A 16,376-nucleotide genomic window follows, 5' to 3' on the forward strand; every position below is an offset into this window, starting at 1 on the left:
TTCCATGCGTCCTCGCCGTGTCGTCGCGTGTGGGTCCGATCGCCATCTCGCACCGACGGACGGGCACGTACGGGATGATGAACGATCATGACTTCATGAGATCTTCGCGCCAGGTGCCAGCCGGGACATATCGATCGGAGCAGGAGAATATATGACGAGCCGCGTTTGGTGCCGCGTTGCCGTCTCCTCCAGTCTTCCGTACTGGCAGTCTGGCACTTTGCCTGGGGTACCTCCGACTCCGATATGATGCGGGGACGCCGGTGAGATCGACCTGCGTGGTGGCGTCGGTTGTCCCCTGCGGGTTGGCACTGGAGCCGTTGATTTCGACTTCAGGTGCATCCGAGACGGGCCAATGTCCTGTGCGTTGCTGCCACGCACGTGTCCATCCATCCAACTGAGCAGCAGTACCAAGTTTGTCTACCTGGAAAAGCACGTTTCGCCTGAAAAACGAGCATCCACCGAACTGATCCTGAAGACCATTCGCAACATATAAAAAAAAGAGCCTGTCAAACGCAACCGGGTCGCTGGTTTCGAAGGCTGCCGCCATGATTAGCGCGGCCGTTAGGCATATGATTTTATCACTAATGCCGTTTCATGTTACGTCAGTTTCACAGACCAAGACTTCTGCACGTGATCATCTTCCCCATTTGTTCGGTAAACATAGACGCTATGTGTGCCGGCGAAGCAAGCAAGCGGCTGGTATTTTTTTGCCACCGCCAGCCAATCTCCGACCGGTCACGTACGTTTATCACTGCTTTGCTTGTGCATGCCCCGCGTGGTTGGTCAACTCCGATCGAGCCCTGCGTTGTTTGCCTTCGACCTAACTAAAACATGACGACTCAAGTCAGAGCTAGCTGATCTGCACGTACTTCTTGAAAAATACGCGCCTAACGTTTGTTCCATCCTTCCGCGTGTTGCGCTCGGAAAAAGAATCCATGCGCTGCATGCATCCCAGCAAGTAGTCAAAATTCCACGACAAATTAAATTGTCCTAGCCTGGCGTATATGCAAAGCCAAACCATTCGATTACGACAATCATTTTTTCTTAGTCATTTTCTGCGTAATCGACTCGAATGAGTTGACTGGTCCTTCTGTTATGCACTTATGCTCATCTTAGAGTAAGATTTGTTTGGTGTGCTACTTGACCTTTGTTTCGTTTACACAAGTAGCACATTACAAAACGGGCTTAAGGATCCGTGGTCCATATATGTATCGTCTCCGTAGCGAGCTAGCGGACATGTGCAAATACCTAAACCCGATTCTTTATGCACACTAGCTGCTTCTACTACATGTGGCCGCCAAACATTTCGTCTCTTCTCAGCGGTGGCGTACGTACGTTCGCAGCATGCAACTGATCACATAAACTAACTAAGGATGCATCGATCCTCTCGGACAGGACGAGCTAAACTCGTAGTACTACGTACGTATAGCTCCAAATTCCTAAACAAATTAAGTCCAGTTAGTTCGTCTGGTCTGTTACGGTGTGGCACCTTCACGGGTGCCCAATCGTCAGCCATAATGTGATGCTAGGCTGCTAGCTAGCTGATTCCTTGCGATTAGAACTGCCAAAAGTGCCAATGGCGCGCGATGTGACCCATCTACTATTAGTAGTGCTATTATTTGATTTCCTATCTGACTTTTGAGCGACATAAAGCACATAAGTAGGGAGTATTTTTCTCAACGGGAAAAAAAATGCATGCTTTGAAACGATATGTTTGGTGAGCGACGGCGAGTCGACAACGTTGCCGCCTAAGAATGCTGACGTGTTGGCTGGGAAAATCTCTTCTCTCGGTCTCGCAGCCGTCGCCGTCGCCGATCGGCGCGCACACGGTTTTGCTTGATTGCTTCGTGCCGAAACCGATTCAGCGCAACAGAAGCTTCCGCCGTGTGAACATTCACCAAAATTCTTTTTTATTTTTATTTGCTACGCATGTACGAGTGAATCCTAAATCAAGTCAGCAGTGTCTTTCGATTCCAGCTTACTTTGATCCATCGACTTTGTTACTTCTAGGAATCACAAACCTGACGGCCAGGCCCTATGCAGGTACAAGCTACTCCATCCGATCCATATTAATTGTCAGAACAAGATACTCCCTTCATCCATATTAATTGTCACAAATTTGTCTAAATATGAATATATTTATACCTAAAAATTGTCTAGATACATGTAATATTTCGACAATTAATATGCATTGAAGGGAGTACAAGATAAGCAGCCCAAAGCAACGAGTCGATCAACGTGAAAAATATTCAGGTAACTTGTCAAGGCACTACTACGGAAAGGTTTATCAGTAACGGTCGAAAAACAGCATCAGTAACGGTTAGGGCCGCCGTTACTAACTTCGTGTTACTGATGATACCCATCATCAGTAACGGTCTGTATATATACATCAGTGGCGGTCGCTCCTATCCGACCTACCGTTACTGATGTATATATCATCAGTAACGGTCGCTTTTCCACAACAGTGTCGAGCGACCGACACTGATACATTTTTGGTATTTAAAAATAATAATTAAAACCACAAAAAATACACAGGAAATACATAGAATAATATATAAAGCACAGAAAAATGTATCTCATCATAGAAAAATACATATAAAGCTGTATCACATCACAGCACATCACATCATTTAAAGCATACAAATGTATATAAGCCGCATAATTTAAAGCATATAAAGAATACAAATGTATCTCACTTCACGACATTGATTACAAAGTGTCAAAATTCCATAGAAGCATAATTCCAAAGTGTCAAAATTTCATAAAAGCATATAAAGAATACAAATGTATTTCGTTTCAAGCTTGAATCTATTGTCGTGGGTGAACCCTAAACACGACTTGCTCCACGCGTTCGAAGAAGTCCCCACTAGGCTTGATGACCTCATTGTTTATGAGATGGGCGAACTCCCTTTGAATGTTATAGACGACCCGTTTAGGTCGGTATCCCATTGTCATTCAGGGCCGCCAGTACTCTTCCATCGCCGCGACTGATCCCTTCCACTCAGCCTTGAACATGCTGGCATTCTCCATAAGGATGTGACAGCAGTAGTAGCCACAGAACACACTGCGGGGCGCCTGTTGCTGGCAAGGGAACCTGTGGTTGTGGTGAGGCTTGTCTTTATAGCCTTTACCAGCTAGTTTTCCCTTGGTCGTCACTTTCCAGTCAGTGTTAATGAATGATTTAATGGTTTTCTGGCTCTGCCCCGAAATCTGGAAATGCGACCGCCACTGATGTATGGCTGGGCTTCTTAACCGACCGCCACTGATATAACTCGCGAGTTATGATTGTTCATCAGAGGCGGTCGCGCGAGGCGACCGCCACTGATGTATGGCTGGGCGGGGACGGGCAGAGCCCGCTCTGTTCATCAGTAACAGTCGCGCCGGACCCGTTACTGATGTGGCGTTGCATATAGACCGTTTTGTAGCAGTGAGGTGAAACAACGTGCAAGCTAGGCATATATATATATAGTTGCTTCAAGTAAAAATCATCTCTATGGAACAAATTAGCTAGCTAGAGCCGGTAAAATACTACTCCGTACTAGTTTGAACTGAATACTAGCATTGCAATGTTCAGCTGTGAAATACTGGTACAGTACTACATCTGCATCGATTCAAATCGCGTGAGGACCCTATTGTCAGCGTCTTAGGGGCAATTGGCTACGGTTTGCCATAGCTAGAAGGTGATCGGATATCGATCGATCAATGCATTTGCATGCGAGGATTAATTAGTGGTTGCGACTTTGCTTTCCGTGCAGATATGCTGCTGCCCGGCCTTGCATGTGCATGGCCCGCTTGTCACGTCCCGTAGATATGGAGCCTATGCTACACTGGTGGTGATATCTCTCTGCCCGAAGTGTAGACCGCGAAAAATTTGTCCGAACAGTAGACATGTAGATACATGGTACTCCTGTTTGGTGACCGGCCCCTACTTCACGTAATGCATTCAAGGCCCCTACTCCTTTGGCACACCCGGCGACAGTGAAAATGCATCATTTTTATATACCAGTGGCGTCTTTTCGCAATCTGGAATAGAGACCGCAAGAGATATGTTCGAGCAACGGCAGGGTCGTGTCTAGGAATTCAAGGCCCGGTGCGAAATATAAAATGAGACACTAAAATTATGGTTGCGCGAAGAATACATGAATTCCTAGACAAGATGTAAGCCGTAATCAAAACCCCGGTTGGCCCGTGGTCTTCAGGTCATGAATGTCTCGATAAGATGTTCCTAGACTTCCAGAGCATTCCTGTAGGCTTGTAAACCACGGAGAAGAGCCATCCATTTTATTAAACTGAAAAGAAGCAGCAAATGATATGATATATACGACATGTACAATTCTTGGGGGACTACATCTCGGAAGGAAAGATACAGAACGAAACCTGCAGAGAGAGAGAGATAAAGAAAGAAAACAAAGGACATCTCTGCACCACGGGTAAGGATAAGAATTGCTTACATCCCCTTCTTCGATCAATAACATACGCCCATAAATAATCTCAGTGCGTCCAAAAGGCTGGACAAAGACAGCGCCGCGACCACTTCGCTTTCACGAGATCAAAATTTCCCTTCCTTTTTTCTTTTACCCCCAGGGCCCAGGCCGGGGTGGCTCCATGCTCCCATGTGTCTCTCTGGTTCCTCCAGCTCCGCGTACCGTGTCGCTGAATCCGCAAGGCCTTTTCCGGTTTTCCCCTGCTTCTTTTTTCTACCGGAACCCCAAAAGAGACTTGTCTCGTGAGCCTGGCCAGGTGTGCATGCATGGTCCCCTTCCCCGAGGCTCCGACCGCATCCGGTCCGCGCCTTCCCGTCCGCTTCGCCGGCCACGGCCTGGCTCACGCGCCGGGTCGCCGTCACGCGCTTTTTTATGCTCTCTCTTGCATTTGAAATACACGCAGGAGACGCCCTGAGCGTTTGATCCAGCTGAACTCGCTCGCGAAGCACATTTAAAACCGAGCGTGTGAGATCGAGAGGCGAGGCCGGCGCGGCGCGCACCGGCAGCGGCCCGACAGGCAACCACCCCCGCGCGGCACCGGCGTAAATGTGTGGCCGACTTGCGTCGCGCTTCACTGCCCGATCTCGTCTCGCAAACAACGACTGGGGCCAACAACGAATCCATCGTCGATCCTCCTCAGGCATTTCCAACGAGTGGAGGGATGACAAGTTTGAAGCATCAGCATCTTTGTTTCTTGTGGTGGCAGCCCGAGGACAGGACGTACACACAGTTGGTTTACGCGCGGGCGGTAGAGCACTAGATCCAGCAGAATGTGATCCCGGCCGCGAAACTAAACAACCGCTAGCCGCCGTGTAGAGATCTTGAGACGCATCAGTACTGTGCGTACGTACGTATCTGGCGTTCATATATATATATGCTCGAATCGAATGAAGAATGCTGGTCTCCGATGGAGCACTGGCGCTACAATAAAAGAACTTAATTTGCTGCGGCCGTGAGCGATTGTCCGTACATGGTCTTAACCGAAAGCCGAGCTAACTTTGCCACGTTTCATCCGTCGGAACCGTGGTACGTGGCGCGATCGGTCGGCCTTTTAAAGTCGCCGACGGTAAAGAGAGGCCATGATTTATTCGTGTCGCCGGTTCCACATGATCCATCACATTTGCCATGGCTCTGCTTGCTCCGCCCGGTCGCTTTCCCCTCGTCGAACTCTGTCATTTTCGGGGAGTTAAGATTTAGGAAATGCGCTGCTGCACGCGCCCAACCGCCACCTGCCTGCAATATGGCGCACCATAATGAGGATACATGCTTCCCTTTTGGTTAAGCGCCAATTCCGTTCCGTAGTTAGGCTTCCTGTGCATTTTTACTCATATTTTTGCTGCAATGGTGCGTGGTCCGGCTACTTGTGTCGTGTGCAATGCTGATCATCTGAACTGAGCAGGTGTCACGTACGCTTGCGCGTTCTGGAAACCCGGGGCAAAGTGGGGAGCAACGGTAATGTTTTGCATAGATATAGGAACTAGGAAGTGACCTGATGCTCCTTTTCCTTTTGTTGTTGAGCGATCAGAAGCGGCCTCAGTTACTGATGAAAGAAAAGCAAAAGGAGGGAAGCGAGGGGGGAAAAGGTCAGATCAAGATAGTCGGTGCGATAAAGGCAAGGTAGATAGATGTTCACAGAATCATTTGCTTCTTTCTTTTCTTTCATCTTTCTGTTTCGCCTTTAGCAGCTGGATCCAAACAAAAACTGTAGCAGCACGGTTTTACTTGACGAAAATCTCGAGAGTTTCATTTTGCAAAGTTTTTTTAACCCACTACTGTTTACAGGGGAACAAAACACGAGCTTATAACGGGAAGAGCTGGCCCTCCTCACGTCGCCATCAGAGAGCATGAAGCCGGAATAGACGTCGGTTCGAGCGGCGTTATTGCAGCCATTCATGGCGCGAATGGCACAAGCCACCTTCCACTTCCATCCCATCATCATCCATAATCCCCGTATCTATTCTCACGGCGAATTTTTGAGACGGAATTGCGGGCGGGATGACTACGAGAGAGACCAGACGAGGCGAGAGTAACCGGACGTGCTCGAGCACCCAATGAATGCGTGCTGGCCACCGAAAAAGAGCTGCTACTAGCGGTGTCGTGGCGCTCGGCCGGAGATCGAATACAGTAATCCTTCCGATCCAAAATAAGTGACGTGTATTTATGTAGCACTAGCATTTTCAGTCCAACCGTTTAGATCAATCGACTTGGTAAAGAGGTTAAGTTTCAAATCAGAGGCTCCTCCTGGGTGACGTCGTCGGGGACGAGGAAGCAACGATGCTACTCACCACTCCCAGTTTATAAAATCACAACACGGGGGGAAATAGCTCACGCCAAACAATCTGGTGACACATCCATCCATCCATCCATCCATGTTACGGGGGCGCGCCCATACAAGCAGCACCGAGACGCCCGTGAGTTGGCGCTGCCGCGGCAGCGCACGAAGACAGCCTCGTCACGCTCCTCTCACGCACGCTCCATCGCCTGACGCCTCTGGACTTAAGAAAATCACGTAACAGAGGAAGGAGAAGAGGAAACGCTTCTTCTTCGTCTCCAGCCGTCCCCATCTTATCTTACGATTAATCTTTTCTCGGGCTACAGTACTTAATGCACCCTGCGAGCAGGAATGTGGATTTGAATGACCCCTCAACGCCAGGTGGCCGCATCTGGAGGTCTGAAGCTTTAAACCGGACGGAACCAAACTAAACCACATAGTCCGTCCAATATAAAAACCATGGACCAGTACTGGAGTAGTACGGACGGACATTTTTATAGCCTTTCTTCGATGGTGGCCATTTTTTCACTTGACAAATGTGGGAAGAAAATTTAAAGGGGCAGTGAATGCTTTGGGGCTGGGAAGAAGAAGGATGGGGTCTCCGACACCTGCCCAAGCTCCCAGAGGCCAGAGACAGCAAGACACTACACAGTCACTCTCACCACATTGGAGAATGGGGAGGCCCCTTCCCTTCTCGTCGACAATGTCCACTGAAATTTCATGAGTTGCAGTGTAGGGAGGAGAAAACTGAAGTTGGAGACCCACTCGTATTGATTCCCATCCTCCATTTCTTCCATCTACCTCCTACCCGCTCCCTCCCTCCCTTCTTCCTCCACTCGCCATCAATTCGACCCGTCTTGTGAGTGTGGTGCAGACGATGCTGCCAACATTTTTCTCTCCCGGACATGTGAGTTTAGAATAACGTCGGTGGAGATGCTTAAGTACACCAGGAATTTATTTGCAGTGGGGGGAACAAGATGATGCAGGTGTCACTAACTTTAGAATTTTTGGACAGGAGCTGGTTAATGTCTGTGCCCATGTCAATGCAGTGGTGTTGATTGGATTTTAGAGAACGGGACGGTGGAGACGTTTGTTAGTACGGCTAGAACAGCAAGGGACGAAATGTGCCAAATGGGAATAGTTCAACTGCAGATCTAGGAGGACAGAGGACAACCAAACAGTCTACAACTTTTATCTAGGTCAAACAGTTTTTAAAAGATACTACTACGAACGAACAAATGGTTCATGTAGATCTAGGTAGGGTACTTTTATACGGAGTAGAACTCTGTAGGAAGGTTCCCTGGTGAATGAGGTTACGCCTTCAGTCCAGCGCGCTGATGATGACTAAAAGGTGGTTAAGATCTGCTTTAGTTTACGGGCCTGGCTTCACACGGTGTGCCACTGACCACCAAACTCGTCAGGCTGATCTAACATGCCTACGAGTCAAAGTAGGTCAAACCAAGCATATTTTAAACTAGTTTACATGCTTACACGCAGATGCAACCCGTTACAGCGTGTACATGCACGGACGAGGAAGGCTGTGAGTTCAGTTCCTAATCCCTCGAATTCTTTTTTTTAACAGAGTTCTTATTATTTCGACGGTGCCTAATCCTCGAGTTCTTTCCTGTCCGTATCCGGAGAGATATCGTGTGCTCGCCGTGTACTATATGTGCGTCTTACGAATTCCGTAGTTCCAAAATTATAAACAGTATCTGTATATCTGTTCGTTGCAACGGATAAATAAATTAAATTATTCATATATGTATATATCATAACAAAAATCCTATTTATTAATGACAATTGCAAGAAAATTCGCTGTAGCTTTGGTGACAAACATTGCTACTTCCTCCGACCCATATACGAGTACTATCTTAATGTTTTGCAATAAATTTAACCGGTTACATTCGAAAGAGGTAAACTTGAATTTTGCCGATAAATTGAGATGAAGAGAAATAGATGGACCGCCGTCACCGGATGTGACTCTTTTATATAAGTAAAGGTATACTTCACTCTTGGAATGTTATTTCATTCTAGACATAATACTGGATTTTACATACAAAGTTGACCATTGTACTTTCTACAAATATCGAAGATGGGGTGGGTTTGACGGTGCAAGAGACCTCCGGTTATATGCATGTATCTAGCCACCTGTCTAGGAAGATATCCACGTGGTGTAATTCTTGCGCATAAGAACAACGAAATAGAGATGAAATGTACAGTCCGTAGCGAAATCTCAAATAGAGAGGACAACAAAATGACAATAGACGCGACAACAAGAACAAGTACATGCAACTGCTGACGAAGGTCCTGGGTTGTTGTGTTACCGGCTAGTGGACGAAGGACATCCAGGATTGTCGACTAGGAAGACAAGAGATTGTGGCACGACGAGAAGGTGATGCCCGAGAGGTTAGGATAAGAAAAAGTTATGCTGCCTTTTTTATATGCACCTTTAACAAAATACACATATTATGTTTTTTATTACATAAATATCCATGTCACACGACTTTTTTTTTTTACCATCGAGTACAATCCACAGGGCTAAAACATCCTCCAAACCCACAGGACCCAAACTCATTATTTGCGAATATCGAACTCCATATCATCTATTGCCTTCTTGAACAAACATGTTAATGCAAGACCACAAGTTCCATATTGTGAAAAAATATTGATCAACAAAACATAACAATTTGCATATGTTACAAATCAAATGTAGTGAAGTTTGATGACACAACTCTTAAATATCGTCTATACATGGATGATGGATAATGTATCACCTCAAGACGAAAGATTCATCCCTAGAGGCTCGTGGGACACGAGTTTCTTCACCGGTGCTCACTTTATTTACCATTGCTTCATCTGAATCACTAGCGACTCTATGTCATGGCCTTAACCACTTCGGCAATGTGCAATTTTTTGTCTTCACCGTTGCCTTCACTCATGTTTCCGACAATTTTGTATCGCCATCCTTGGCCCTGACACACTGACACGTGGAGCATCGCCTCAGATTCTGTGATAGCAAATCGAAAGTATTGAGTGAAACCATATGCGTAAAAAATGCACCCCTTTTTTTTAACTAGCGAAGCTCCGGAAATTAGATAAAAGTTTGTCATTTCCCATATCCAGCAAGAAACACTAGTATACTTGTGTTTTACCTTTTTTTTTCTAAAATTCACCGCGTCGGCACACATAAATTCTCCAGGTCACTTAACACGAGTATCATCCATGTCATTTTAACCCTTTCTAGTTTGAACCCCCCGGTTATCATTATCTTCCTTTACAAAGGCGCCTAACAATTCCCACCGACTCCGCTAATCACCCTGGCCCCTCCTCGGAAAATTTGGCCCTTGCCGTAGACGGCCCGGACCCGAGAAACGGCAAAGTTTGTTGTTAAATTGCCGCGCTCGCGTTTCTCGTTTCATCTGCTTTGCTTAACTCGCTCTCGCTTTCCCCTTTTCTGGGCTTAAGCTTCCCATACGTTTTTCCTCCCCCCCCCCTCTCTCTCTCTCTCTCTCTATAAAACTCTCTTGGTTCTCCTCCCTCTGTCTTGAGGAGAGCTTTGTAAGTTTGCAGAGCAGGGAGCCGGAGCCACACAGGCACCACCCACCATCGACTTCTTGTTCGTTTCCGTCTTCTTCCTGCTCTTCTCGCCATTGCCGCAGCCGCCTTCCTCCTCCTTGCTTGCCTGCGCTCCGGGTAAGCGCCCAAGAGGCCTTCGTCCCCTGCCACATCTGTGGCCTCTCCTGTTCTTGGCTTTTCTCATCGTGGTTGGATGCGTTTTCTGCTGGAGCTGCCTGATCTATCTTTGGTTTATTCGTCCCGTTTCCTTGGGGCCGTATATCGCCACCATTTGCTCGATTTGGTTTCTGGGTTCTTGCTTTCTCCCCGCAACAGATTTGCCCCTTTTCTCTTTTCTTTTTTTTCTTGTTCTTCCATTTCCTTGGTGCCTTGGGTTGGGGGGGGGGGGGGTCAGATTTGGTTTGCCACTTTATTTTGCATTGGTCTCCAACACTTAGTAATTTTTTTTTCTACTCTCCATTTCCCCTCTGTCAAACTGTTCATCTCCCCAAATGTTCACTTTTTTGTTCATCCGCTTCTTGTGTAGCATTGTCGCAGTTCTTTTGCCCCGGTGAACCTTATGCTCACACGAACCCTTATCTGTTTGCTTTTCCGATTCCAGATGAGAAGCTACGCAACCGGAGAGGCGATAGTGCGGTCGGCCTGAGGCTGGAGGGGCAACCAGCTCCAGCTCAGAGGAGGCTTCAGGCAGAGAGAGTGAAAGCGAGTCCTCATGGGTTCCTTGGAGGCTCGGTACCGGCCGGCCGGAGCAGCGTAAGATCTCTTTCACGAAACCCCCTCGATCCAAAGAAAATACCTCCCTTTTTCTTTTCTGTATTTTTCTGCTTTTTAGCTGGTTATCACTTGAGGAGATGCGGCTCGCGTGTTAATCCAGCTGCAAGATTCGCGCTTTTCCATGTGCTGTCATGTGCTAATTAAGCTGTTTCTGTGGTAATGGTGCGCATACCGTGATATAATCTTGTAGGGTCGTGGACCTTGCGGCAGTACTACACTCGCTGCCCTGTACAAGATGCCGTTCTTTTCCTTTGAGCTGCCGTTCATTCATCACCCTCTCCCCTCCTCCTTAACTTCACTGATCTTGTAGGTGGTGTGGTTGGTGGTTGGTTATGCTTGTGCCTTTATAGCATTCACCTATCCCATATGGCCATGCTTGCTAGCACTTCCAGTTAGAGAAGCAGCAGAAAGCTCTTTCTCCCCCCTTGTGCTGTGGCTCCTGATGTATCTGTTACTCTGAATCTATTGTTTCTTACCTTTTTTGTTTGCGGTGGCCTAGTTTGGGTGCTAATACTTGTGAAACTACTTTTTCTTTCTCTTTTGTTGACGGCTTTGATCCCATATTTATGCTAATACTTACGTGTAACACTGAAACTAGATGCTAACATTCGTGTTAAATTAGTTTTGCTGTTACGGCGGGAGCCAGGCGTCAGCGCTCATGTGTTTCGCCCTGCAATTCTGCAAACTTGACCACAAAGACCGTTCCTTGTTTCCGCAGATGCCATTAAGTCTCCTGACGTATTAGTTCCATGTGCACTCCGCAGTGGGCACCGGCTCTGGCACGTTGAGTAGGTCAGCTGCAGTACGGCTTCTTTGGTTGTGGCCCAAGAGTGACAAATGGGGTATCACAGCGCGCAGAAAATGTACGGTTTCCGTGTGTTTGACCTTTAGATGCTCGACGAATGGAGGGATTTCCGCAGCCTTGATCATCTAAAAAAATCCCACCAGTCTTCTTGAATCTTGATGTTAACTGAATTAGCAGTGTTTTTGTCTCTACACCTGGGATTAATCATCTGTTGCAGCTTTCTTTGCATGTTTGAAATAGCTAAGCATGTTCTCGATTTGAGACAAAGAAACATGGGGGGGGGGTTAGGCGCCGAGAATCTTTGTGATTAGTGATGCTTTCCTTTTCTAAAAGATCGGATTAATAAAGCAGAGGTCAGGAGGAATAGAAGAGTGCGCTGTTTCCATTTGATTCATCTTTTTAAATTCTCAGTGCGGAGAAACGTGCGTGCTTTTGTTTTCCTTAGCCTTTCTTCTCCAATAGCCAATTAGCTTTATACTGTGAATCGTGATCACTTCCCATTATGAGAGACTCCAATTTCTCCTTTTCAAAAGATGTGCAAGTACTTTAGTTTTTGTGTTGCAAGGTACAGTATGTTAGTCCATGGAGGCTAGTTCGATGAACGTGCTGGTAGGGGTGCAAGCTGCGACCCGGATATGCCCAGTCCAAGTGTTAAGCCGGTTGAACCAAGTGTTTGATTATGTAATCAGTAGAATTTGTACTATTCCCTGAATGCTTAGAGCGGACTTAGTGGTGGGGCAGCTTGCAACCATACCTTCTGGGCATAGGCTTAGGCAAACTTGAATAAAAGCAAAAATATCATCATCTAGGAAAATACCATGCAAGTTTCGTATCTTTCTGGTGGTAAACAATGGGGGAAAGGTTGGTCCAGGTATGCTACCTTCTAGGCTTCTATCGTTGTCATGATGGTACTATGGTTATTCTGATAGGGACCTTTGTGAACAAATTGGATTACTCCCTTCCTTGACAAACTTTGGATAAAAATAGTATTGGTTATTTAGGGAAATCATACTTATTTCTTCAGGAGTTCTCCATCTTTGCCTTTTTGTCTACCTTACCTAGATTGAGCTTCCAATTTATGTCTCAACTGTGTTGTGATATTTAAAAAATTAAGGGGAAAAATCATCTTCCCACATAACAAAGTGTAAGCTGAAAACATGACTCGATTGTTCTCATGGGATCTATACCAACGCAATATGGCTGTTTATTTTAGCTCCATTCTGAAATACTTTTTATGGCCGGATGATGTTCAAATACTGAGTTGCTTTCTTCTGACCGTTTCCTCTATTGCTTCTACAGTGATGACACAGCTAAGAGAAGGACCCAGAAAAGCAAAAGTTTCAAAGAGGTTGAGAAATTTGATGTCTTTGTCTTAGAGAAAAGCTCTGGCTGCAAGTTCCGATCCTTGCAACTTTTGCTCTTCGCTATCATGTCTGCTGCATTTCTGACACTCCTATACACTCCATCTGTGTATGAGCATCAATTGCAATCCAATTCTAGGTGAGTAGAGATATCGAGAAATATCGCGTTTTAATATGTGTACTGCATGTAGAGTATGCCTAAACCTTGGCATCAGTTTCCTTGAGGATATATGAGAGCATAAGCTGTGTATTACTCTGGAGTTGATCGTTTTCATGTGCTTTGCAGGTTCGTCAATGTTGGTTGGATATGGGATAAGACTACTCCTGATCCACGATATGTATCTTCTCTCGGTGTTCAGTGGGAGGATGTGTATAGATCTATCGAGAATCTGAATGGTGGTGAACATAAGCTGAAGGTGGGACTCTTAAATTTTAACAGCACTGAGTTTGGGTCTTGGACACAGTTGCTCCCAGAAAGTGAGTTCTCAATCATAAGGCTGGAGCATGCCAAGGAAAGCATTACCTGGCAGACTCTGTATCCTGAATGGATTGATGAGGAGGAAGAAACAGAAATACCATCTTGCCCATCACTTCCAGACCCTAATTTTCCAAGGGGGGCACACTTCGATGTTATTGCCGTGAAGCTTCCCTGTACCCGAGTTGGGGGCTGGTCAAGAGATGTCGCACGTTTGCATTTGCAGCTGTCAGCGGCAAAATTGGCTGTGACAGCTGCAAGAGGTAATCGTGGGGTTCATGTGATGTTCGTGACTGATTGCTTCCCTCTTCCGAATCTGTTCTCTTGCAAGAACCTAAAGAAACATCAAGGAAATGCTTGGCTGTACAAACCTGACTTGAAGGCATTAAAGGAGAAGCTTAGACTTCCTGTTGGTTCCTGTGAGCTTGCAGTTCCACTCAAAGCAAAATGTAAGTTGATTTATGTCTGCAGTGTACAATTGCTTACCATCTAAATAGTTTTCATTATTCCCTATGATCCGACACACTTTTTTTGTCGGAAATCTTCTAGTTAAAACACCCACACACAAGAATTTATTGTCTTAACTGCCATAATTATGCTTAAGGTACCTTTTTCATATATGTAATAGCAAGACTTTGTGTCTTTGTTTTATTATAGACTTGTATATGGGCAACTTTTGCTGGAAAAATATAACATAACATACTTTAAAGTTTATATTGTTGTCTCTGGATTGACTTAAATTTCTGATAAATAACACCAATTATTTCTTTTACAGCAAGACTTTACTCAGTAGACAGGCGAAGAGAGGCATATGCTACCATACTGCATTCAGCAAGTGAGTATGTCTGCGGTGCAATCACAGCAGCACAAAGCATTCGTCAAGCTGGATCAACAAGGGACTTTGTTATTCTTGTCGATGATACCATAAGCGAGCACCACAGGAAGGGCCTGGAAGCTGCAGGGTGGAAGGTCAGAATAATTGAGAGGATCCGAAACCCAAAGGCTGAGCGTGATGCTTACAATGAGTGGAACTACAGCAAATTCCGGTTATGGCAGCTTACAGATTATGACAAGATCATATTCATAGATGCCGATCTCCTCATCCTGAGGAATATCGATTTTCTGTTTGCAATGCCAGAAATCACAGCAACTGGAAACAATGCAACACTCTTCAACTCCGGTGTTATGGTTATTGAGCCTTCAAACTGCACATTCCAGTTGTTAATGGAACATATCAATGAGATAACATCTTACAATGGTGGTGATCAGGGATACTTGAATGAGATATTCACATGGTGGCATCGGATTCCAAAGCACATGAATTTCTTGAAGCATTTCTGGGAGGGTGATGAAGAGGAAGTGAAGGTGAAGAAGACTCGGCTGTTTGGTTCTGACCCGCCCATCCTCTATGTCCTTCACTATTTAGGCCGGAAACCATGGCTGTGCTTCCGGGACTATGACTGCAACTGGAATGTCCCAATACTTCGGGAGTTTGCCAGTGACATTGCGCATACCCGTTGGTGGAAGGTGCATGACAAGATGCCCAAGAAACTTCAGAGCTACTGCCTTTTGAGATCAAGGCTAAAGGCTGGGCTGGAGTGGGAGCGGAGGCAGGCTGAGAAGGCGAACTTCACCGACGGGCATTGGCGACGCAACATAACCGACCGGAGGCTGAAAACATGCTTTGAGAAATTCTGCTTCTGGGAGAGCATGTTATGGCATTGGGGCGAGACCACCAACTCGACGAAGAAAACCCTGCCGGCGGTGCAGGCGTTGCCCGCTGAGAGCTTGTGAAGATCAAGAGATGTGTAGATATCCTGAGAAATTAGCAAATACCAGATACATCTTCCCAAGCTCCCATACATACATAGCAACAGCTTGTAAAGGTAGCTATGCACTTAGGCCTTCCCCTTATATACGTTCCCTTCTGCTGCCACACCTGCAGCAGCGCTCCCGCTGCTGATCCGATGGCCAACGATTTTTTGGTTTCTGGCTAATAATTCGTCAGTATAGGTAAAAATTTTGTGGGCAAGGAACTTGTTTGTGTTGGCTACCGCTGCTATTCCACGATAGCTTAGCTTTTGATGTATGGTGGTTGTTGAACTGCTGCAGTTGGTCTTCTGGCGTGATGCAACATTAGATTGCTGACCAGTAGGCACTGCTCCGTTTCATCAATACGAATGTGATGAATTGATGGTGATGCTTCTTTTTGGTGGCTGTAATGGGATGGAATTGGGTTAGTTGTAACCGCTCGCTGTCCGAATGGCTGGACAGTTGAGCCATGCGTACAAAGCAGTTATAGCTTAATCATTTCAATTTGGTGTGTGTCCATTCTTGCATTTGCACATCATCCCACCTAATAACGCAGCATTTAGAATGCCGTGCTGCCGGGTGCAGATTTAGAACATGATGTGATGGGCGCATCGAAGGCTTGAGTTTGGGGAAGTGCCATCCTGCCAAAGAGGGAGGAAGGGACATCGCCAAATCATTGCAAGGATAATCCATGATTTCGTCGTGCTCCGGCCGTACGGTTCCTCAAAATCCAGGTTGTGATCTTTGCTCGGCGTGCTCGCTTTTCCAACGGCAACGCCACCTAAAAAGAGCACGAAGAGCAGGAGGATTAGGCTGT

At 46.2% G+C, this 16,376-nt stretch overlaps 1 protein-coding gene and 1 long non-coding RNA gene across 2 annotated transcripts; one reads left to right on the forward strand and one right to left on the reverse strand.

The window, feature by feature from the left end:
• Positions 1-4,166: 4,166 nt before the first annotated feature.
• LOC112270986 lies at positions 4,167-5,482 on the reverse strand. Its single transcript, XR_002963736.1, has 2 exons — positions 4,452-5,482; positions 4,167-4,289 (listed from the first exon to the last, which is right to left on the reverse strand). It is a non-coding gene; the product is annotated as an uncharacterized LOC112270986 (long non-coding RNA).
• A 4,752-nt stretch (positions 5,483-10,234) lies between these two features.
• Positions 10,235-15,987, forward strand: LOC100844966 (UDP-glucuronate:xylan alpha-glucuronosyltransferase 1). Its single transcript, XM_003564719.4, has 5 exons — positions 10,235-10,449; positions 10,934-11,085; positions 13,211-13,411; positions 13,559-14,196; positions 14,523-15,987. Exons 2-5 carry the CDS (start codon positions 11,045-11,047, stop codon positions 15,539-15,541), a joined length of 1,899 nt encoding a protein of 632 aa, XP_003564767.1. The 5' UTR covers positions 10,235-10,449; positions 10,934-11,044; the 3' UTR covers positions 15,542-15,987.
• The last annotated feature ends 389 nt before the right edge of the window (positions 15,988-16,376 follow it).

The sequence above is a fragment of the Brachypodium distachyon genome, chromosome 2 (assembly GCF_000005505.3).
Source record: "Brachypodium distachyon strain Bd21 chromosome 2, Brachypodium_distachyon_v3.0, whole genome shotgun sequence".
Taxonomy (NCBI): domain Eukaryota; kingdom Viridiplantae; phylum Streptophyta; class Magnoliopsida; order Poales; family Poaceae; genus Brachypodium; species Brachypodium distachyon.